This window comes from Podarcis muralis, chromosome Z (genome assembly GCF_964188315.1).
Source record: "Podarcis muralis chromosome Z, rPodMur119.hap1.1, whole genome shotgun sequence".
NCBI lineage: Eukaryota > Metazoa > Chordata > Lepidosauria > Squamata > Lacertidae > Podarcis > Podarcis muralis.
The window spans coordinates 37835333-37859538 of NC_135673.1; the positions used below are offsets into that span (position 1 = coordinate 37835333).

The following is a 24206-nucleotide window of genomic DNA, read 5'->3' on the forward strand; positions in this document are numbered from 1 at the left end:
TGTGGTGTCTTGTTGACTAGTGTGAGAACAGGATGTGGATTTGTGGTTGAAGATGGAGGACGGCCCATCTACCAATATTCATATTGATCTTTAATTGTATTTTTGCTGCTTCTGCTGTGTCTTATGTTGTATTTCATTGCATTGCAATTTGAACTCTATGCAATTACAACTGCTACAACAGCCAGAAAGTAGTTCTGGGGACTACTGCCCTGCTTTATTAAATCTCAGGTGACAAATGAGAACTAGTTTATTCCAACCAGGTTTTTAATGAATAATATTTTAAATCTTGTTCTAGTTTTGTTGCTGGTTTTCCTGTAGATTGATTATTTTATTGTATATCTCTTTTTTAACCTTTTTCTTAGTCTTTCATTTAATAGTATATTTAATAGTTGGCATTTACCGGTAACTAATTCGAGCTCAGAGCAGATTCACTGACATTAATAAACCTCAGTTGATTGTGTCCATTGACTTGAATATCACCCAGTGTTTTAATTCCTGTTGCAAATCATGCTGGAGGATTTTTTAGTGGGGAAAATAGTTTTCAGTGACTTACGCTAAGGTCACATAGAATAGGGAAATTATGTCCCTTCATATGTTGTTAGCCTACAAATCACATCTTCCCTGACCACTGGTCATGCTGGCTGCAGTTTGATTTGTGATGGCATTCAGTAGCATCTGGAGGGCCATATGTTTCACACCTGTGTGGCAAAGTGTGCGACCCTGAAACACTCACTCGCAGATGTATAACCTCCACTTTAAAGACACTGCGTGCAGACTTGCCCTCTATCCTCCTGTACAACTGAATTCACATTTCACTTGCTTTAGAATGACATCAGCACCAAAAAGAGTTTTGTGCTTCATGAAACCCACCTTCTTCTTCTTAACTGTCTTTTGAGGGTTTTCTCCCCCCATAAACTGGGGAAATGTTCTGTTTCTGAGGACAGAGAAAACAGTCAAAGTACATATGACGTCCCAGTGGTTTCTTCATTTCAAGAGACTCATTTCTGCGATATCATCATAAATAAACCTGAGTACCTTTATGAGGCAGAAAATTGGAAGGCAGATACTCAAAAAGGTTAAATACAATACAGTGTGGCCATCCGTTAAATACTTTAGAATATAATGAGCAAAACCCATTCATTTATTACCAATTGGTCTGATGATGCCGGTGAATCAGCAAAGGCTGTTTTCAAGCTCATTGGGAATTAGCTATGAAATTAAGAACAGAGCCACTCATGAAAGCACTACAGGAGAGGAATTTCAAGCAGAAGATGGTTGGCGTTAACATTTTCTACAGTACCTCTGTAGAAAGGAGTCAAATGGAAGTTGATGTGGCGAGAAGTAGACAAATGATGGAACAGGATCCAGATCTCATCCTTTGGTCTTATGATCTACATATCCTCACAGGACAAGAGACCTCTAGATGATGGAGCTGGAGGTTGTAATGATTAATGGAAGAAGCAGATCAGAATAGGATAGTGGAGAGGTAAGGGGCACAAGGCTATTGAGAGGTCTTCTGATCCCCCATAAAACAAACATTGTGAATCTTAACTAAAATTGCCTTACAAAATTCTTACAGGTGTTTCAACTGAATACAGTTGATGGAGAACCTTTTTTTTTTAGCTCAAAGGCCACATTTCCTTCTGGACAGACTTTCAGGGGCTACCTGTCAGTGGCTGGTCAGAGGCAAGGGGCTACCTGTCAGTGGCTGGTCAAGTGGACAGATAAACTTTTGAAGATTTTACCTTTGTGAAGAGTGATAGCTTCTGTACATCCCTCCATTCAGACAAGCAGAAAGAATTACTAGAGTTCAAGAATGCAATCCATCCAGGCAAAAATACTGAAAGAGCGAGGGCTGTTCCCAAGAGAGAGTCCCAGGGGTCTGGAGGACCACATTTGATTCTCAGGCCAGAGGCTCCCCATTCCAGGCTGGCACTTTAGAACAGCCCCAATCCAACTTTGAGGGCCTTGAAAAGTCATGTGGTGTGCATAGGGGGGAGGCAAGGGGGCATGCATCTTATCCTCTGCATCCGTGTGTTTAATCAGAGTTTCAAACCCTAACTGAACTTGCAGTGGACCTGCGTCCCCCTCCCCTAGCTAGCAGATTGTCAAAGCCACAGATCTTTCTCTGTGGACCCAATCCAACCTGGGGAGATCTTAGAGTGCCTCAACTTGATGCAGCCAAATCTTGAGTAATCTTGAATCAGCCCAATATGGTTCGGGATCTAAGATTTTGCACAGCCGTAGTTCTTACTACTTCTTTATAAAATTCCCTTATACTCCAAAGAATTTAAGCAGTGACTGTGACTTCTGCATAGAAATAGATGGATTACATCTGGTGACCTATTCCCTGCAATCTAGTGTCACCAGCTTTTATGGCTGAATCTGTGGAACTGTAAATTTAGTGTTCGTCTCCCCCCCCCCTTCCTACCCCTTTTAGTAACTATGCCACTATTACTGCCTTCCATATGTTCTTGAAATGTGGAGGTGAAGAAAATATCTAATGGACCCCATTACTCACACCCTCTTGCTATATTCAGGATTGTGAAATGCCTAGAGCAGCTCTTTGCTTAAGGTAGTATATGATAAACATTCTTAGTCATGTATTTTCAGGACTAATATCCAGAGAGAAAATGGCAAAGATAATAACAGGCCACTGAAAGTCATTGCAGAAGGGTCTAGCACAGAGAGTGAAAAAGGAAGTTTCAGACAGACAGAAGGTACAGCATAAGGTCATCATAAAGGATCTAAAGAAAAAGTAGCAGAGGTTTTGTAATATCCTCTCAAAATGAATATGACAAAGGTTGTAGGTTACCTTAAAGGGAGGGGGAAGTCCCAAGCCCATTATGGGATTTACATCCCATATGAGAAACAGCAACAGGGGAGGAATGTAAAAGAAACAAAAAGTAAGTAGAAAATCAGAACTTAATAGTCAGTCCTTCTGCTCCATGACAAGTCTTTAAAACGCTGAAACAGAGTGCTGTGCTAGTGGGTGAATTATGGAGCCCTACTCAGGAGGAGGACCAAGGAGGCAAAGTGTTATTTAGAGCAGTGTCCCTCTGACAAAGGGATAGGAACCTCCAGATGTTGCTGGATTCCAAATATCCAAAGGGGCACAGATTCCCCATCCCTGTTTTAATGCTCCAGCAGGGGCAGCCATGGAACCCTGCACAACTTCTGGTTCTTTCTATTCTTTGCAAGTCCCCTCTCCACTCATTTTACATTTTAACTTGCATATTAACCAAACATTGCAAGAAAATGACTGATGTGATTGCACATAATTGCATTAAAGTTATCTTTGTGTAGTGTTTTTTCCCTGAGGCATACATAGAATTTTGAGGTTTTTGTGGTAAAACAGTATAAAAAAAGAAATTTGGTGTAGTGGTGTGTGCTGTCAAGACTGTGGGTGGGTTTCCCTTCAATATTTCTTCCTATATAAATAAAAATGTAAGGCTGTTGCCATGCTGCAGTTTGCATGACTGTCAGTAGGCAGTCACAGCAGGGGCACCAGCTATAGGGAGTGGACCAGTCCCCCTAATATTTCTAGGCAGGGGGCTGAGCACCCCAATATTGAGGGGGCCACCATCCTCCACCACCCCTGGGTGAGTGCTAGCCTCTTGGGTGAGGGTGGGAGGCGTGGAGGGTGATTTTCACCCTCCATGCTCCCCCCACGATTGCTAATGCACCTTCCTGGAAGATGCTCTGGTGATCCTCAAAGGGACACCTGTGTGTCCTGGCAGGCCTGGCCTAACCGGGGGGGGGGGGGTATTGCAAGTGTGACATCATGCACATGTGACGTCCCGTTGGGGCCATCTTGGCATACTTGGGCCCAACTTGGGCTCAGCTTGGCACGCTTGAGCCACACCAACTTCAGCATGGCAGCAGGCAGGCAGAAAAGTGAACAAGCAGCCAGGGAAGCTTTTTAACAGTGTGGACTGGAGCTTCACAGAGTGGTATGGCAAACCGCTCTGTGAAGCACCTGCTCATTCCCTGTTAAATAAAGCTGCAGCAAGGCTTAATGGAGGGGAGAGGGGATTCAGAAAGCCACTCTCTGAAGTGCCTCTCCTCTTTCTTTAAGAGGTGGGGAGCTGAGCTGAGGGGATGGGATGGGAGGGGCTTAGGGTGAGCTGTATAAGGTAGAGAGAAAAGCACAGAACCTGAATTGAGTGGTCAGCTGTGTATGCACATCACCCTGTAGAAAATTTAGAAACAAAAAAATGGAGGCATGCACGATCTGCAATGCATCAGTTATACTAAGGAATATTACCAGGAGCTGCTAAAATTGGGGGCAAATTTGGAGAGGGGAATCACAGAAGCACTCCCCTTCCTCTCAATAAAAATGCAACACATTATTAGTGAATAAAGATTTTCAGTGAGCAAAATATTTGTAACAGTCTTAAATAGAGAAACCTCCCTCTGCCTCCTTGATGAGCTATACTCCTTTAGGGAAGTCCTATAGCTCCGCAGTGTAACATCCATTTTGCATGCCCAAGGTCCCAGGTACTTCTCCAGGTAGAACTAGGAAGGGCTCCACTGCTTGAAACCATGGTTAATGTAAGCAGTTCTGAGCTAGATGGATCACTATTTTGACTTGGTAAAGGTAGCCTCCTGCATTCCTTATATGTACATTGGTTCCATGTACCGCGTTGATGTAGCTGTTACACACCTTTCAGTGCTTCTGGTGAGCTAAAACCTGCAGGTTGCAAATGAGGCTGCCTTCCACATCCCCTTGAGTCAGACATTGGCAGGCTGGGGAAATGTCTCTTCACCCTCCAGATGACCAGGTGCATTCTCAGTTGTGACCAATGCAATTGGACAGTTAGCTGACTTACACAACACACATCATCAATAATTTCAACAGTATGAAGTAGATGGGTGGAAAGGCTATAACCGATCCAGGTAAAATGCCCCGGAAATTCTGACTTAGCTCGCAAAGAGGTGATTGGCTAGTGCCAAAAATGATGTACAGTGGTGTGGGGTGTGGACTGGTATGCACGCTGGAAAGAGGTTGAGAAGTGGTGGTAGTCCTTTAGGCGTGGCACTCGGTCTGCATTGACTCTCCTTCATTATTTGAATATCCTCCATGTTGGATCCCCATAATGGCTTCATTTCATTAACAGAAGAATGAAACCCACTTAATTGTCCAAGCCTTCAGAGACCATGTTTAGTTTAATTTTAATTCTTTCCCAGCCTTCTCCTTTTGGTTTTAATTGTGCTTCTTAAATATTCCCTCTACGTTTATTTTATTTTATTTTATTTTATGTAAACCCCTTTTGAGATCATCGTTGACAAACACCCACCCACCCATCCCTGCATACAAGATCGCCAGATAATAAATAAGTAAAAGCCTTTGGAGACACAGGAATCTGTGCTGTTTCTTCTGTTTCTAAAAAGGAAGGAACCTGCCATTTGGCTACTTGGGGGACAGAGTTGAAGAACACCACAGGTCTAAAGCTTTCGCTGACCAGCACTCGGCAATGGGGAAGAAAACAACTTAGCAACTGACTCTGATGGCGTCATGTCATGTTTAATCAGCGAAGACTGAGCTAGTCACCTTGAGATTCTGAAAGCCTTGTTCGATACCATTTAAAAGATTGATTTTCTGTAACTATGAATCCTCTCAAGTAGTCATTAGACAGGAAGGAAGTTACCTAGGGCTTGTTTTTTAAAAAAAATACAGGGAGGGAGGGAGAATGAAATATAGAAGTCTAGCCTAGAGGAGGCAAGCTGAAAACTGAGGAGCTGTTTGTCAGACCAGAAACAAAGGTATACCTTGGAGGGCTGGCAGGGGTGATGTTATTCAAGTTGTTCCTTCGTAACAGTGAGAACTCCTCCTTGACCTTCCCTCTCACTGACAACAGAGCTGGCTAGATAAATAAGCGGAGAAGGAAAATAGCAAGACAGTTTCTGAAGGAAATAAAGGAGAGAGATAACACTTAGATCTCTCTTTCTACAGAACCAGCATAAGTCATGGATGTTTACTGCCAACAGATGTTTGGGTGTAAAGGCAATTACTTAAGAACACTGCTGAGAAAACCATGTGTGCTCTTCATTCTGTAGACAGTTATTTTCTGCCAAACAGGAGAATATCTCTTGCAGTCCTAAAAACGTCCAGCCAGAATATGTGTTGTTAATTGAAGTGTTAACTCTTGCTTTGTTGGTATTTTGTTACAAGCATTGCATCAGACAAATAACTGGGTATCTATGTGATAGTTAACTCCCTTAAAAAAAGAAGAGGTGAAGTGGAATAGTAACTGCAAAGCAAGCTAGCAGCAATGAAAAGATTTGCAGCTATAAAAGGTTTGCCTTGATTTTCCATTGTATTTCTTTTCCATTTTCAGCAAGGGTGGTTAGACAGGTTTGAGTGAGACTTTAAATGACCGGCAAGGCCAACCAGATCATGAACGTTTGAGCAGGTTCTTTCAAGGTGTGTAATTTTGGAGTGACATATCTGCCCATTGTAAGTAGGGTGGAGGGGTTCACAGCATTAGCACCCCAAAAGGGTCTTTCTTTCCCCATAGCCACAGCCTTGGGTCTGAGCATAAATCAGGCATGTCTCTTCCTCACATGCTTCTGCTTGCTTCTTCCACCAGTTTTTAGTTTACCCATACCCAACTCAGCTCGGGCCTTTGTCTTTTCTAATTACCAGTGAATTGAAGAAGGGGGCCCCCACCAATTTGCTATCCGGCACAAAGCCACTTCCTTTGTTACCTTAACAACCCATATTTAGAGGGCTTCTTTGGCTACTGCAACAATTTCACAAGAACCTTGTCTGGCTATTCCAGCAATTTGAATCATTACTTAGATTTTAGCACTTGCCAGATCTTGGAACTGTAAGGGTCTCGACATACAACCCGCTTTCCCCCCTACCAAAAACACAAAAGACAAAACCCTCATAAAAATATATAACAGTTCTACTGCCAATTGATTACTTTTAGTGATTCTTAATCCCCCAGCTCCTCAGACCTTCACATCAGCCAATTTCACATGACAAACATATGTGCTGTTCTGGAGATTTGTCTAGCAGAAACCATGAACTGGATACTATGTTGTGAAAGCTGACTTTTTGGGGAGTCAATATTTATAATTATTTATTCTATTTCTAAGAAACTCATGTTAAAAACAAGAACAAAATAAAGCAACTCAAGGATTCTTGTCAGTAATAAATAACGTAATACTGGCCTGGGTCCATCTGCTCAAAGCTTTGAAGAAGCTGGAAAGTAGCACTGCATGTATAATTGAGATACTATTTTTTAATAATAAAAAAAAGGAGCTGAAAAGGATCAACCCAACCCAGAGATCAGTACGTGTTCCAGTGTGTGGCTAGAATCTTCCACAAGAGAAGTTCCCTTTTTTCCCAATGGAGGAAGCAGTTCTGCAGAGATAGAGGAGCCTCTCTCTATTGAAATTCATGGTGAGGCTTGCATATCATCAAAACTTATGTAATACCACTCCTGAAAGGAATGCACTAGCTGTCAATATGCCACCTCAGGCTTTATGGTCCTTGAGTTAACAATTAAACACCTAAACATCTTGAGACTGAAGACAAATCTTCCAGGCCTTCCCTGGCTTTTAGTGCCAATTATTTTAAATTTGTCTCAGTTTGGATTTTTAAGGTTGACTCCATACACCATCCTGAGAGTTTATGAAAAGCATTGCATAAATAGTTTAAAGTAAGCAAGCAAACAAACAACTTACAATCATACTCTGTTGCAGCTGTCTTGCGAGTCACCATGTCAGTTTCAGTAGGGACTAGATTTTCTACAGTACATTAATTTGTTATTCACTCCACCCTGTATTCTACATCTCCAAAAATTTTGTTTTAATAAGATAACTTTGTTGTGTTCTTTTTTGAAAAGGAAGGAAAAGAACCGCAGATCTGGATCACCAACCACTGCTTTCTGCTTTCTGATATTTTGCCTCTACATATTTTAATTTATTTATGCAGAATTGTTCCCTTCCCATACTCTTCCGCCCTAAGGAGATCAAAGTTGAGTACACTACATTACATAAGTCCACAGGCAAACTGATAAATAAAACACTGTCAAAAAAACAACAACCCCAAATCCCTGAACAAACAACGATCTCAACAGGTTTGATCCAGACTTAATCATGCCTAGAGTAGTTCCATTGAAATCAGGCCACTGACTTGATTTCAATGGTTCTATATGACTATGTTTGGATCCAACACAATGCAACTGCATGCATGATTGCCCACTAATAGTCCTGATCTACTGATATGCACTTGAACCAGCGGCGTAGCGTGGGTTGTCAGCACCTGGGGCAAGGCAAGTAATTTGCGCCCCCTAACCCGTGGATTTGCGCCCCCTAACCTGTGGATTTGCGCCCCCTAACCCGTGGATTTGCCCTAACCCCAGATGTTGCGCCCGGTGCGGCCGGGCCCCCCTGCACCCCCCACGCTACGCCACTGACTTGAACATATCATATAACAATATTAACATAATTGTACATCATATGCATACTTCATCTTTAGTAGTGTTTAATCATTTTATAAATGCACATTTGTAATGTAAAGATGTGGAAAGAGATAATAATGAACAAAAGGCTGTAGAAAATGATAACGTTCAGAAATTAAAATTGAGGTATGGGGTATTCTGAATCATACAGCTGGCACACTAGGCTTTCTTATATGGAACTTCAAAATCCAGGGAGAAAGATGAGGGAGAGTCGTAAGAAGCAGTACTAGTTAGATCTAGCTTCACCCTGGCTCTTGGTTTCAGCCTCCCAGAACTTTCAAAAGGAACTCAAAAGAGCCTGAAGTTAGGTTGGTCAGTGGTTGCTTTAGGTCTATGTTTCTCTCTTGCCTGTCTTGCTCATTTGGCATGGGTCTTGCCATGGGCACTGGACTAAAGTTCAATTGTAAGCAAGTTTAAGGATTCATCCTTGTGAAAAAGATCTGAGGGATTCAGAGAAGTCAAAAGAGTTTCATTCAGATTGACCACATTTCTCAGTGGGATTTCTTACATCCCCAGAGTCAACCTAAAATAAAATTTGAAGCATATTTAACATGCTTCTCCACAGGCAACATGTCTGGGGAAATAGTGGGGTGGGATTCCTGCCTGCATAGATTTTGACCAGAGCTGAGACAAAAGACAAGATTATGAAAAAATATACATCAAATCATGTTCCATAGAGTGGGGAAATGTTGGAAGGTATGCTGCTCTCAGTGCTTTAAAAAGAAAGAAAGAAAGAATTAATTTAATTAATTAATTAGAAGGGAAATAGAAATAACTGCTGCTCTTGATTTTGTTTGTGTGTTAGATGTTGGACACTGCTTTGATATGTTACATGAAAGGTGGTATTAAAATAACCTAAATACACAACTAAGCCCAATCTCTTGGATTCTGAGGCTTCAGGGTAAGCCTCAACTCAGCCACTGGCTTGTGCTGGATTCCTAAGAGATGTTGGCCCCGTGAATATACACATATAAAGGCCCTATATTTGTTTACTGTTGCTACTGGAATAGCTTTTGAAAGCTTTGAGTGCCAATAAAATAGTACAAGTTTACGTTCACACCAAACATTTAAAGTGTTATACTGCTTTAAACTTCTGCATCTCTCTCCCCCCTCCCCCCGCAAAGAATCATGGGAGCTGTGGTTTTTTAAGATTGCTGAGAATTGTTTGGAGACTCATGTTCCCCTAACAATACTCTGAGAATTATAGCTCTGTCAGTGGAATAGGGGTGTCAACAAACTACGGCTCCCATGATTCTTTGGTGGAAAGCATGACAGTTTAAAGTGGCATAATGCTTTAAAATGTTTGCTGTGAATATTACCACGTACTATTATGGTGACGTTCCAGCCTCTCAAAAGCACCTGCTATTCCAGTACCTACTACAAATCTCATCATCCTTGAGCATTGGCCTTGCTGGCTGTGGATGATGGGAGTCGGAGTCCAACAATATCTAGAGCGCACCAAGCTGACTGCCCCTGCTATGTTCTTTTCTCCTTTCCTTGTTCCTTCCCCCCACTTCTGTATGCTATGTTCTATATAGACAATTTGTTTTCTTTCTAGCCAGTAAAATAATAATAACAAATATGCCTTCACTGGTAAATCTAACTTGCTGTTTATTCACAATCTTCATAATAAAAAGGGACTCATATATTAACATAACCAGCAACTCTACCCATGATTAATAGCTTTGAATATTTAATATGAAATAAAACATTTATGGGAAACCAAATAGGCTCAGACAAAAGGTGAGATTACTGTACTCACGCAGACTTCACACACAACCTATTGTAAACTGAAACATCTGCAGCACATGCCTCCTCAACAAATGTAGATATTTTTGCCCACAGTTTTGCCACAGCTCAGCTGTAGAGCACCCGTCTTGTATGTAGTTCAATCCCCAGCATCTCCAGTTAGGGCTGATCCAGGAGAGCCGTTGCTGGTTAGTGTGAACAATACTGAGCTAGATTTACCCATAGTCTGATTCAGTATAAGGCTGCTTTGTGTGTGGATCCTATCATTCAGAAAGCAACTGCAGCAGGCCCAGCAGGCCTATATCATTGGAAGGGGGGTGGTGGTTATTTGTGAAAGAGTGAGATGAACCAGCCTCCTTTCTTTGGCATTTATGGGTACAAACTTCAATGGTGAGGGATACTGCTGCAGGGTACCATATTTACTTCCCTATGATGTCCCAGGATCATACACAGCCCTAGTCATACATTACTCATGCATGGACTTTATGGGCTTTCCAGAAGTAGAGATTTTTCCAATCCTAAATGCAGTTTGTCACATTTCTGCAACAGCCACCATGATTAAATATGCATTTCCATTGTGTGCGTGTGTGTGTGGTTGTAATTTTGCCCCATATTCATGTATTTCAACCAAAAATCAGTTTAATGATAGTGAATATATACATTTTCTTTTTGCACAGACTTTCCACTAATATGCACATTTTTTGACACTTTGTTTGGTATGCTGCTTCACAAAACTTGGAGGTGTGAATTTCAATGGATAGATGCCTTTTGGTTTGCATATGGTTTTGAGAAATGTGAATAAGTTAGGTTCACATTAAAATGCAAACTTAACCAAATTTATACCCCATCACTACGGCTTTCTGGGGGTATTTCATTTATCACTGTTAGAAATGAATTTGCTAGATTAAATGGAGCCTTGGACTAATCCAAGAAATCTCTCTTAGCACATCTACATGTGTGTAAGGAATATGCCAGTGACTGGAACACACAGGACTGTGTACTTCTTTAATATGTTTGAGACATAGTTCTATGATACCATCTCAGCTTGTGGTTGGGCTGGAAGCCTTCTGCTTCTCTCCAGATAACTGTTCTGCTGCAGCTTCACACAATCTGAGGTTAGTAGTGATACTTAGTTGTTATATGATTGCACATTGAACAAATCCGTCCCTTCCTTTACCTTTGCATAGCTAGCATCAATTAATAATATTTTACAGATTACCCCAGAATGGCATTAAAAATTGATGTAAAGACAGAAAGTCTACTTGTACTCATTAAATTCCATATTCCCATCCCTGCAGGACAATAATGGTAAGCTTTATGATGGCCCTTTATGAGAGCCATGGAAGAGTGGTGGTTTACGGGCCACTTTGCAGCCATAGCAACTGCACTCTTGATGGCTAATCTGGACCATGTGTTCAGTCCCTTTAAAATGCAGCCAGGCTTGCAGAAAAAGGATTCCAAGAATTCTTCTCTTCTCATTTATTGAAACTGACTTCTAGGAAACACTCTCAAGACCTTGACACATACCGGAGTACTTACATGGAACTAATATGGTTCAGCTAAAGTGTAAGGGCTGCGAAAAGGGGAGCCAATGGCAACAATTAAGAGGGGGGTCATTGCAGCAGAGGCAAAAATAAATGAGTTTTTCCTGCAGTTCTGTGCAGGAAGCAATGCATCCCATCTTAGCTTTCCTTTAAGGGTTTCCCCAGCAATATGAGAGACATGGTCCACACCCTATTCTGACAAGGAAGAGAGAAGATTGGGTGAAGATCAATGTGTCAATACAGATATATCAGCAGGTCAAGGGGATATTATATTTCCTAGTTGCTCTGGTTCCTAACTCTCAGCCACAGCAGTATGTAACAGGAGAGTATGTAGATGTTTCCCAGTCACATGATGGAAAACACTGAGACCACCGCTGTGTCAACAGAGATATCTTTCCTCTGATGGAGGCCAAAACTGCATAAAGGGGACATGCCAGCAGAGGATTATATGCCCCTGCCATTTCCTATTCTGCACAGACCTTAAGAAGTCACTAGCCATGGAACTAGTTGCTAGTGGCAAGAGGAAAAGATGGAAATAGAAGGGGAGGATGAAAAGCTGCCATCCATCTCCCTTCTTGATTGACCCGAACCAGCAGAACTAGTAACGGCTTGCACTAGTAAGGAACTGCACTTATTCCCTTACTTAGAAAGCATGGGTTCAAGCAGATTTCCATTTGCTCCACTGCTTTCCCTACAAAAATCTGCTCATTGCTGCTGAATTGGAGCAAATGGTTATCTGTGGAAAACCCGATTAGTGTTTGCTCATATTCAGTGGTACAAAGTGTTTTTTCCCAGGGGAAAGCAGCAGGACTAAAGGAAGTGTAGATGAGCCCTAAGTGGCGTTAATGCCACCACATATTATTGCCATCTCTATAATTTGACTCTGCCCAAGTTACCTAAAAGCAACCATGATGAAGCCAGTCATTTTTTTTCTGGGAGATGAAATTTCAGTGCTGTAGGGCCACCACTGAAAAGACCTACCCTTGGTGCTCATCAATCTGACTTCTTTTCCTGATCTGAAGGCTGCAGAAGTAGGATTGATAATGTATTGGCAAACTACGCATACCTCCTGTCCTTCACCACAAGATGATTTTATATATATATATATATATATATATATATATATATATATATATATGCAGGTTTTGGTGTCCTCGGGTATCTTCCCGTGTAAAAGTTGGGGTGTCTAGGCGACGTTTCGACGAGGTCTCACTCGTCATCTTCAGGCTGGTGCTTTCGGCTTCTTGTTACTGGAACAGAGCAGGATCTCAGTGTTTGAGTTCCTATAAATACTGTAGAGGAGGTATGGTGTATAGCCTCCAATGTTCTGGGCAGAGAGGAAGTTCCCAGGCTAGTGTGCCTTTTCTTCTTTTGTTCCTTAATTGCTTGAGGGATATCTTGAGTGATTTCTTGAGTGATATCCTGAGTACCACTTAGGTGGGTCATTAGGTGTGGATTTGTTGCTAAAGCCTTTGTGTCTTGACCTCTTGAACTTTGTGAAGAGTTTTTCTGAGAAGATGGGTGTACTACATTTAGTTGTGCTCTGGCTTGGCTTCGTGTATAGGGGCGAGCTGTGGTTTTGTGGCCTGTGCCAGCCAGATCTGTGTAGGGATTGCAGGGGGGTGCAGCATCCGGAGGTGCCACCATGGTTTGGCTACTGGATGTTGTCTGTAATTTATCTGTGGAGAGGGTCTGGGTTTGGGTCTGGTGTGGTTGATTGGTGATGGCGTTCTGTGTGCCTCTGGATCTGGTGTCAGTTTTTGTGGGGAGGGCTAATTTCCAGATGTCTGGCAAGCGGGATGTGTCGTCACGCTTGTTCATGTTGTGAGGGTGTTTCTCTATCTCGATGGCTTCCATGATTATTCTCTTGTGGTGATGTTCCATGTTAGAGAGCAATTTGGAATCTGCAAAATTAATTTCGTGTCCTGTTTCTTTCATGTGTTGGAAGAGAGAGGAAGTTTTTTCTTCTTTTTTGACGGCATTCTTGTGTTCTGCGATACGTGCATTTATTCGTCTGTTTGTTTGTCCAATGTACGTGGCTGGGCAGACTTTGCAGGGTATTTCATAGACCCCTTGGTTTTCCAACTGGATTTTATCCTTGGGGTTTCTGAGGATATTGGCTATTTTTTGGTTGGCGCAAAAGGCTGTTTTGATATTGTGTTTATGGAGGATTTTGCTAATTTTATCTGTAGTGCCCTTGATATAAGGAAGGAGGGCTATGCCATTGTTTTCTTCTGTGTCTTGGTTTTTGGGGGGTGTTTCTTTTTGGATTAGCTTCGTAACCCTGTTTTGCTGGTATCCATTGGCAATTAACACATTTGAGAGATTCTGTAACTCAGTTGTCAAGTGGTCTTTGTCAGCCAGGCGTTTGGTTCTGGAGATGAGAGTCTTGGCTACGGAGTTTATTTGTGCAGGGTGGTGGTGTGATTGTGCATGTAAGTAGCGGTTGGTGTGTGTTTTTTTCCGGTAGATAGTGTGTCCTAGGGAGCCATCAGGTTTTTTGTAGATTAGGACGTCAAGAAAGGGAAGTTGGTTGTTGGCTTCTATTTCCATAGTGAATTGTATTTTGGGGTGTAGGCTGTTGAGATGTGTGAGGAAGCTGTCCAGTTTTTCCTTCCCGTGTGGCCAAATTACAAAGGTGTCGTCAACATATCTGAGCCAAAGTTTGGGTTTGTGTTCTGACTTGTCTAAAGCATTGGTTTCAAAGTGTTCCATGTACAGGTTTGCGATGACCGGTGAGAGGGGTGATCCCATAGGTGCTCCTTCTATCTGTTTGTATCTTTGTCCATTGTGGATGAAGTACGTGTTGGTTAGGCAGTGGTTGGTCAGGTCCAAGATGTATTCGGGGGGATTGTATTTGTTTTGAATGGCTGTCAAGGCTTCATTAATGGGCACTTGTGTGAAGAGAGATACAACATCGAAGCTCACAAGTAGGTCATTGGGATGTAGGTTTTGCTTCTTTATTGTTTCTATGAACTGGAAGGAGTTTGGAACGTGTGAAGAGATGGATTCTGCATAGGGCTGGAGTTGCTTGGCGAGAAATTTAGCGAGATTTTGTAGAGGTGAGCCTATGGAGCTGACTATTGGTCTGAGTGGTGTTCCTTCTTTGTGTATCTTGGGGAGGCCGTAGAGTTTGGGGCATCTGGATGATTTTTCTCTGGGGATGATTCTTAGCTGGATTTCTTCACTGATAGGAGAGGCTTTTATTTTGGATTTGGTGGTTTTTTCCAGGTAGGTGGTGGGATCTGTTTTTATAGGTTGGTAGGTAGGGTCTTGGAGTAGATTTGATAGTTTTGCTTGGTAGTCCGATGTGTTCATCACAACAGTGGCATTACCTTTGTCTGCTGGGAGAATGATTATGTTGTTGTCTTTCCTCAGGTTGGTGAGTGCTTTCTGTTCTTCTTTGTGTAAATTGCTTCTGGGTGGTTTGCTGGAGCAGAGGATGTTGGTGACATCCTCTGCTCCAGCAAACCACCCAGAAGCAATTTACACAAAGAAGAACAGAAAGCACTCACCAACCTGAGGAAAGACAACAACATAATCATTCTCCCAGCAGACAAAGGTAATGCCACTGTTGTGATGAACACATCGGACTACCAAGCAAAACTATCAAATCTACTCCAAGACCCTACCTACCAACCTATAAAAACAGATCCCACCACCTACCTGGAAAAAACCACCAAATCCAAAATAAAAGCCTCTCCTATCAGTGAAGAAATCCAGCTAAGAATCATCCCCAGAGAAAAATCATCCAGATGCCCCAAACTCTACGGCCTCCCCAAGATACACAAAGAAGGAACACCACTCAGACCAATAGTCAGCTCCATAGGCTCACCTCTACAAAATCTCGCTAAATTTCTCGCCAAGCAACTCCAGCCCTATGCAGAATCCATCTCTTCACACGTTCCAAACTCCTTCCAGTTCATAGAAACAATAAAGAAGCAAAACCTACATCCCAATGACCTACTTGTGAGCTTCGATGTTGTATCTCTCTTCACACAAGTGCCCATTAATGAAGCCTTGACAGCCATTCAAAACAAATACAATCCCCCCGAATACATCTTGGACCTGACCAACCACTGCCTAACCAACACGTACTTCATCCACAATGGACAAAGATACAAACAGATAGAAGGAGCACCTATGGGATCACCCCTCTCACCGGTCATCGCAAACCTGTACATGGAACACTTTGAAACCAATGCTTTAGACAAGTCAGAACACAAACCCAAACTTTGGCTCAGATATGTTGACGACACCTTTGTAATTTGGCCACACGGGAAGGAAAAACTGGACAGCTTCCTCACACATCTCAACAGCCTACACCCCAAAATACAATTCACTATGGAAATAGAAGCCAACAACCAACTTCCCTTTCTTGACGTCCTAATCTACAAAAAACCTGATGGCTCCCTAGGACACACTATCTACCGGAAAAAAACACACACCAACCGCTACTTACATGCACAATCACACCACCACCCTGCACAAATAAACTCCGTAGCCAAGACTCTCATCTCCAGAACCAAACGCCTGGCTGACAAAGACCACTTGACAACTGAGTTACAGAATCTCTCAAATGTGTTAATTGCCAATGGATACCAGCAAAACAGGGTTACGAAGCTAATCCAAAAAGAAACACCCCCCAAAAACCAAGACACAGAAGAAAACAATGGCATAGCCCTCCTTCCTTATATCAAGGGCACTACAGATAAAATTAGCAAAATCCTCCATAAACACAATATCAAAACAGCCTTTTGCGCCAACCAAAAAAATAGCCAATATCCTCAGAAACCCCAAGGATAAAATCCAGTTGGAAAACCAAGGGGTCTATGAAATACCCTGCAAAGTCTGCCCAGCCACGTACATTGGACAAACAAACAGACGAATAAATGCACGTATCGCAGAACACAAGAATGCCGTCAAAAAAGAAGAAAAAAACTTCCTCTCTCTTCCAACACATGAAAGAAACAGGACACGAAATTAATTTTGCAGATTCCAAATTGCTCTCTAACATGGAACATCACCACAAGAGAATAATCATGGAAGCCATCGAGATAGAGAAACACCCTCACAACATGAACAAGCGTGACGACACATCCCGCTTGCCAGACATCTGGAAATTAGCCCTCCCCACAAAAACTGACACCAGATCCAGAGGCACACAGAACGCCATCACCAATCAACCACACCAGACCCAAACCCAGACCCTCTCCACAGATAAATTACAGACAACATCCAGTAGCCAAACCATGGTGGCACCTCCGGATGCTGCACCCCCCTGCAATCCCTACACAGATCTGGCTGGCACAGGCCACAAAACCACAGCTCGCCCCTATACACGAAGCCAAGCCAGAGCACAACTAAATGTAGTACACCCATCTTCTCAGAAAAACTCTTCACAAAGTTCAAGAGGTCAAGACACAAAGGCTTTAGCAACTAATCCACACCTAATGACCCACCTAAGTGGTACTCAGGATATCACTCAAGAAATCACTCAAGATATCCCTCAAGCAATTAAGGAACAAAAGAAGAAAAGGCACACTAGCCTGGGAACTTCCTCTCTGCCCAGAACATTGGAGGCTATACACCATACCTCCTCTACAGTATTTATAGGAACTCAAACACTGAGATCCTGCTCTGTTCCAGTAACAAGAAGCCGAAAGCACCAGCCTGAAGATGACGAGTGAGACCTCGTCGAAACGTCGCCTAGACACCCCAACTTTTACACGGGAAGATACCCGAGGACACCAAAACCTGCATTCCTGTACCCGTGAAAATCTACGAAAGCATATATATATATATATATATATATATATATATATATATATATATATATCCCCAGATTAAATCATTGCAATTATGAAATGCATTCTAACCAAAATAGAACTAAGCACACCTTTCAGTATGTGGGAGCCTCTCCCTTTCACGCCCTACATTGCTCCTTGCCTTGCCACATCTCTTGCAGATTGTGGAAAATTTGAAAGACATACCATTCAATATTTTTCCTCTTGGCACAAAATTTAGCTTACATTTTGCTTAGATTAAAAAAAACTACAGAATACGAAAGGTTATGAATGTCTCTTCCAGAGGTTAGCATTAAGGTGATAGCATGGGTTACAGGTTACTTGCAATCTGGCCCAGAATGTCACACAAAAAGTAGTTGAATATTATTTGCACATTATTTTCCTACCTGTGTAGGAATGTGTGTGATTTGCATCTGATGGGGGGTCCTGCCATTAAAACCCAGGGCATGTGAATAACTAGAGAAGAAATCAATCCACTGAATGAGTGAATGGGGCAGAAGCAATATGCAGTGTTATTAAAACACTTTGTCACTGCAGTCCCTGCTTAATAAAATAAGGGCTCTTGCACTTGTAAAAATATGAGTGGACAGAGATCTCACACCTCAACACTTTATTAATATCCATAAAATATATGCCTTCTAACATATTCTAAACCCAACATTTCCAACAAATAACATGCTCATTGTGAATTAAGAAAAGAATAAATGTCACTCTTACGATACGCTTGCACCATAATAGCCTTTTGGAATCTTAACCAGCTAGCAACTATCTGAGCTTGAATCCTCTCCTCCAACACCTGAGCTTGAAACCACAGATATTCAAACCTAAATGAATGTGATCCTGAACAAATCTCATGATTACAGCTGGCTTTGTATGGTTGAATGTTTGACCCGTTGCCTCACTTCTGTTTCCATTGCACACCCTCTGATGGGGGGGAGGGAATCTGGACTTAATTTTCCTTTAGTCTGATCAAATTCAAGGCCTCAAGCTCCCCAGCTATATTTAAGTTTAAAATGGGGGGGGGGGGGGACACCACTTGTCTTCTGCATCCTCTACAGCTTGTCCCATTGAGACGAGCCCAAACGAAGCATAGCAAATCACTCCTGATCTTCTTAATTTAAATGGAATTGGAAGATCACTTGTACAATTCAATGTTTGCCTCGTAACTGAAATTAAACTTTGTGATGCTGTCATCTGTATTCTGAATGAAAGGTAGACTCTGAATCAAAGAAGAAAGATCAGCCTGCAGTGCTCGAGACAAAGGAGCCACTTAAAACAAGCACGTTTACAGGGGTAGATTCGTAGAGGACATTCACATACTTCCTCAAGGTTGCTTATGCATATGATTAGCCAGGGCGACAGAACATAGCAACAACAATCAATTGTATTGCTTGTGAATAAAAATTCCTAAACAATGGGAAACGGGTTTCCTCCTTCAGTTGGAAGATATGTTTTAAAGGTAACTTGTTAAATAGAACTGTCTGAATCAGAATAGTATCATTTTTCTGAATAGCAAGAAAATGTTCTGAAGTAGGTTTGGACTTTTGCAGGACCCTGCTAAATTCAAGGTCAAAAAAACAAACAAAGATGGGGAGAGGGTGAAGGCATGCTTAAGGTCCCCATCTTCAGTAGTCAAAATAGTCTCATTAATCACTCCTTCTCATGCTCCATTACTCTTCAGCGTTCAAGGCCACCATCATGCGAGATAAGGGAGATGAAATTCAGTCATGGAATGAAGTTATTTATGGCTCAGTTCAGACATAGGAGGAAACCCAGGTTCCCCTCTGTGTGAATGAGCTGTGACAGACCTTTATTTTTCTTTTGTGTCCATAAAGAGATTGAAAGCTTCCTCTTTTGATATCTAACCATAGTTCATTGTCATGTTCAGATACGGGAAACATTGTTTAAACTGGTTAATGTGAGGGGAAAGTTTCAAAAATTTGTCCTGCAATTCTTGAAAGAAAAAAAATCCACAGTGAAAGATCAGGGTTTTTGGCCTCATTCTCAGGGTACTTTAGTCTTTTATTACAATTCTTTGCCATTTCAGTTGGTACCATGTTATTTTGTGAGGTGACTAGGGGTGGTATATTTTTTTCCGACAGCACTCTGCAGCCTCCCTGGCTGGCCAGGCTTCCTGATATGAAAAGGCCCCATAGGAGGAATGACCTCACAATGTCTTCCCCCGGACTTTAACTGAAGCACAGGTTGCTGGGGAGGTTGGCATTGTTCTTGAGTGAAATGCTTACTTTTGCCTGTAAAAAGTGAAATAAAATATTTCTACCCGGAAAAATATATCACTCTAAAAAACCCACACACAGAGCTATGAATAACTGTCAGGTACATGGTGGACAACCTGCCTTCCTGCATGCCTTCCTATATGTACAGTAAAAGACATAATGGGGTTCTCAGGAAGTATGAGCACCTAGGAAGGCTGCAGGATGCAGACCATTGGGGAGATGATTTGAAGACTGAAAGGGGATTTGCAAACACATCTTGGCTATTCCAAATGTAAGATAAGTGGAACAAAAACTCACAGCCTACCCATGAGAATCACATTGATTCCCCCCTTTTGTAATTTTTGAGTGTCATTTGTTTTCTCGTTAACTGTTGGAAAATAAAATATTTGGATGCATGAATTTATTAGCAGATCACTGGTTTAAATAAACCACCACCCTCTGTGTTTTCATGTTACTGTGAACTGTGAATAGCTTAAAACTGACAGTGAAGCTTTCCATCTGTTTCTCATGGGTTTCTAACAGGCGGATTACTGACCCCACCAAAAAGCAGTGTGTGTTAGTTAATAATCATGCAGGATGAGATGCCACTGAGATGATATATACAAAATACTAGATGTTAATGTTTACAAAGGGTCAAAGAAATATTTTTGCTTGTGTTCAGCAACTCATTGGGCCATGGCAGGAACAACACCATGGTAGGAACATCAGGGAAGGAACAAAGCTAGTCTGTTCCTGATTTTAATTAAGGCACCTAAAAAGTTATCAAAGGCAAGTGGGACTTCAGTACTTTTATTTTCATATTCTAAAACCTCAAGAAAACGCTGCATAAATCAACTCTGGACTAGCTTAAATGAAGATCTATTCTGCCACTTGTCAGGCAACAAATTCCATCATGCTGGCATCTCATGCACATGTCTTGTCTTCTTTTTCTTCTTCTTCTTATGAGTAGTCTGGGGGTGGCTCTGCCTGTCAATTCCCACCCCCCTTTAGTCTCAGTGCAAAATTCAGCAGAGAGGATAATGGGGACAGAACTAGAATTAGTTGACTCTCCCTGATCTTGTCACCTGTTCTACCTACTGTTTGAGTTTCCTGCATTCTGCCCCACCAGTGCCAATGGGCACCAGCCACTACTGTCCAGTGGGCAGGGAAAACAATGTGATTAGCAGCTGCTATTATTGCCTCCTTGGCAAACCTATCCTTTTACATATCAAGTGGCTGGGCATAATGCACCCCTTTGCCACTTCCCAGAGCATCTCAGCTCTATCCATCTCCACTGACACTCTGGCATCTCCTGCCCAGCAATGATGGCCAGTACCCACCTTCTGGTCAAACAGAGCCTGCCTTCTGGCTGGGCAACAAACAACTAGTATTTGAAAGGGAGATTGAAGAAGGGAAGTCTACTAACACAAAGTTTGCCATGGCTCATTCTCACATTGGGAGCTAAACTAAGCCAATATAAAGGAATAGTTTTAGCTGTTATGGGGTAACTCTGGGGAGAAAAAAAAAAGTTAATGCTAAGAAAATATGGGGGGGGAAATACTACAGTAGATTTACTAAGGGTGGCTACCAATTGCTGAGATCTAGAAGTTAAATCACCAAAGGTAGCGCTGAAGTCTCTGTTCTGATTTGACCTGTGGGAGAAAAGAGTCTCTATAAATTTTTGTCAGATGAGTCTCTTTATTGCCTCTTTCCAACCTGAAATGCAATAAATCAGCACTCTGTTTCTGAAAGCCGGTCTTAGAGAATGACTCTGTGATCACAGACATGCAATCAGCAGAAAAACGTTTTCAGTGCCAAAGTCCTTCTCCTCCTAACAGGTAGGGAGGATTTCAGCAAACATGCAGGACCTCTGGGGAATATCCATTGGCAGCTGGGAAAGAACTGGAAACCAGGTTTATAAATCCAACGGTGGAAAATAAATCTTTAATTCACAGGGCTGCCATGTTCACCATGGGGGAATGTTGAAGTTCCAAAAAGGACATAAACTGATACAGAGAATGTGAAGGTTTCTAGAAAACCCCCAAATATGTATTAACACAACACCACCAGGTTCCCAGGGATAATTAGAACAGACTCATTCCCTGGGAATCTTTTAATATGCTGCTGAAAAATGCACCATCTACAAACATATCTCAGTAGGCTTGGGGAAACTCAAAGATTTCCAGAAGTACATAAATATTTAGAAGAAGACAAAACCTTTGGGGGAAATCCCCATAGAACCTAAGGAAGACAGATCAATCTGAGTGAGCACAGAATGCTGACTGACAGGTGTGTGTGGGGGTGTTGAAAAAGGGGGAGCTGGTTGAATGGAGTGTTTTTGAAAAGGGCATGGCTGGTTGGTCTCAATTATGAATGTAAGAGCCACACAGTGCCACTTCTGAACACAGTATTGTAGGTGGGGTCTGATCAAGGCAGAATAGAGTGATGCTCTTACTTTCCTTGATCTGGAAGCTATACTTCTGTTGATGCAGCCTAGAATTGCAATGCCCTTTTTTGCTGCTGCATCACACATGTTGACTCATGTTAAGCTACTAAGCTACTAAGACCCATTAGATCCTTTTCACATGTACTGCAAGACAGGTGCTCCTCATCCTATATTTTTGTGCATCTGATTATTCCTACCTAAGTGTATAACCTTATATTTGTCCCTACTGAAATTCATTTCATTAGTTTTAGTCTAGACTGAGGACTAATTTGTCCCCACTCAAGTGTGGGAGCAGCGGTGTCTCAGAAACCTTGATTAGCCAACTAACTAGGCTGCATCCCCTCCCCATAAAAGATGTGATCTAATTCAAAGTAGGTTGCCTCTTCATAGTATGTTCACATTGATATCCAGAGACAAAACACTAGTTTTTCACAATCAACTGCAAATGTACATTATTATTAGACTTAATTTAAATGATGGGTTGAAATGACCTTTGATCACTTATGCACATTACGATCAAGGTCACTGCAAACCACCTTTAATATAGTCTTCAGCCATCAGTATCTGAAGGGGAAAATCAGTACATTCCTGGCATTCATAGTGGGTACTATGAATGGCCCAAAAATATGCTTTTAGCAAAGAAGCTTGTAACAGGGGGCTGAAGGCACTATACAATGGCAAGAATCTCTAACTTGGAGTATTCATTTTTATTACTGGAGGCTAGTTAGTTTATGCATTCAGCACCATCAAGTGGCATAGCTCTTTCTGCACTATTCCACTGCGCAATGTAGGTGGGATACATATTTTAATATTGTTCCACAACCAGTCACAGACAGCATGGTACAGCTGAGTTGCTGCTGCTTACTGGGAAGGAAAGGGAAATGGGGAGTTAATAGGTAGGTTGTCACATTACAAACACCCCAGAGGAACCAGTCCCGTGCTCCTGCCAATGCATTTGCACCAGGATGGCTTCCCCATTATTAGCAAAGTCACTTAAATAATGCAGACTCAGAGAGAAATTAAATCATGATGCTCTACTGCGGAAAACTGTACAAAAACAGAGAGGCAATGCATTACTACTTCAGGCCTTGTACATAGCAATGATACATTCAACCAAACATACAGAAGGAGACTCCCTCAGAACTACACAGCCACTCAGATCATGTGGTAGCCCCACACATATAATTGCTACAGAACACCTCCAGTTATCACTTTCTTGGCAAGCTGAGTTTTAACCCTTTAACAGATTTAACCCTTAAGCTGCACACTGAACCATCGCCAATGTTGCATTTACAACACCCATTGACTCACCCTCTCCTTCCTAATAAGCAGCAGTGATTCAGCTGCCAGGATGTCAGGTGATCATTGCCACCATAACAAACATTATTCTATTTCCACAACCATTCCCTGCACTTAGGGGGGGGGGGCAGACCAGGAAGAAGGCTATGATGAATGCTTCATTCTGACATGCTATTTTTCTGCATGTATGAAGCAAGTTTCCACATGAGGGAGCATTCAAATACACAGCCCCCACCCAAAACCATCTTGAAGTGGAAGAGTCCATGGATAGCTTTACCATCTGATTCTGCTTATTGCGTAAACTAGCAATCAGGAATAAAATATATGAGATTACTGAGACAGGACCAGTACAAGTCATTGGTTCTAAAGTAGTAATGAATGCAGCCTTTGGGATGACCTCACCAATGTTCAGGATATCTGGGGCAAGTTCACATGGCATATGGTTGAGGACAGAATTGGCTAAGTTGGCTAGCATTGGTTGTCTTGCCTTCACTGCAGTGTTAGCTGGCCCTGCAGCAATGCCAAGCTTTCCACCTGGGCAATAACCTTACGTTGACATCTGCCTCCTCCAGGGGATCATGCAACTTAGTAAAAGATACAGAGAAGATAACATGTGGATAAAATATTCTGATTACTTGTTAGTTGTAGTTCTTGGTCATGCTGGCTAC

General features: G+C 42.0%; 1 protein-coding gene across 1 annotated transcript; it reads right to left on the reverse strand.

Moving 5' to 3' along the window:
• Positions 1-5796: 5796 nt before the first annotated feature.
• LOC144326219 (uncharacterized) lies at positions 5797-17036 on the reverse strand. Its single transcript, XM_077922676.1, has 3 exons — positions 15844-17036; positions 13201-15226; positions 5797-5867 (listed from the first exon to the last, which is right to left on the reverse strand). Exons 1-3 carry the CDS (start codon positions 15952-15954, stop codon positions 5797-5799), a joined length of 2208 nt encoding a protein of 735 aa, XP_077778802.1. The 5' UTR covers positions 15955-17036.
• Positions 17037-24206: the final 7170 nt, after the last annotated feature.

Coding starts and splice junctions, on each gene's coding strand:
- LOC144326219 (XM_077922676.1), bottom strand. CDS start 15,954: ATGTACAGGTTTGCGATGACCGGTGAGAGGGGTGATCCCATAGGTGCT. Junction 15,227..15,843: donor TGTTGGTTAGGCAGTGGTTG/GTCAGGTCCAAG, acceptor GCTGGAGCAGAG/GATGTCACCAACATCCTCTG. Junction 5,868..13,200: donor CCTAATGACCCACCTAAGTG/GTACTCAGGATA, acceptor TTATTTATCTAG/CCAGCTCTGTTGTCAGTGAG.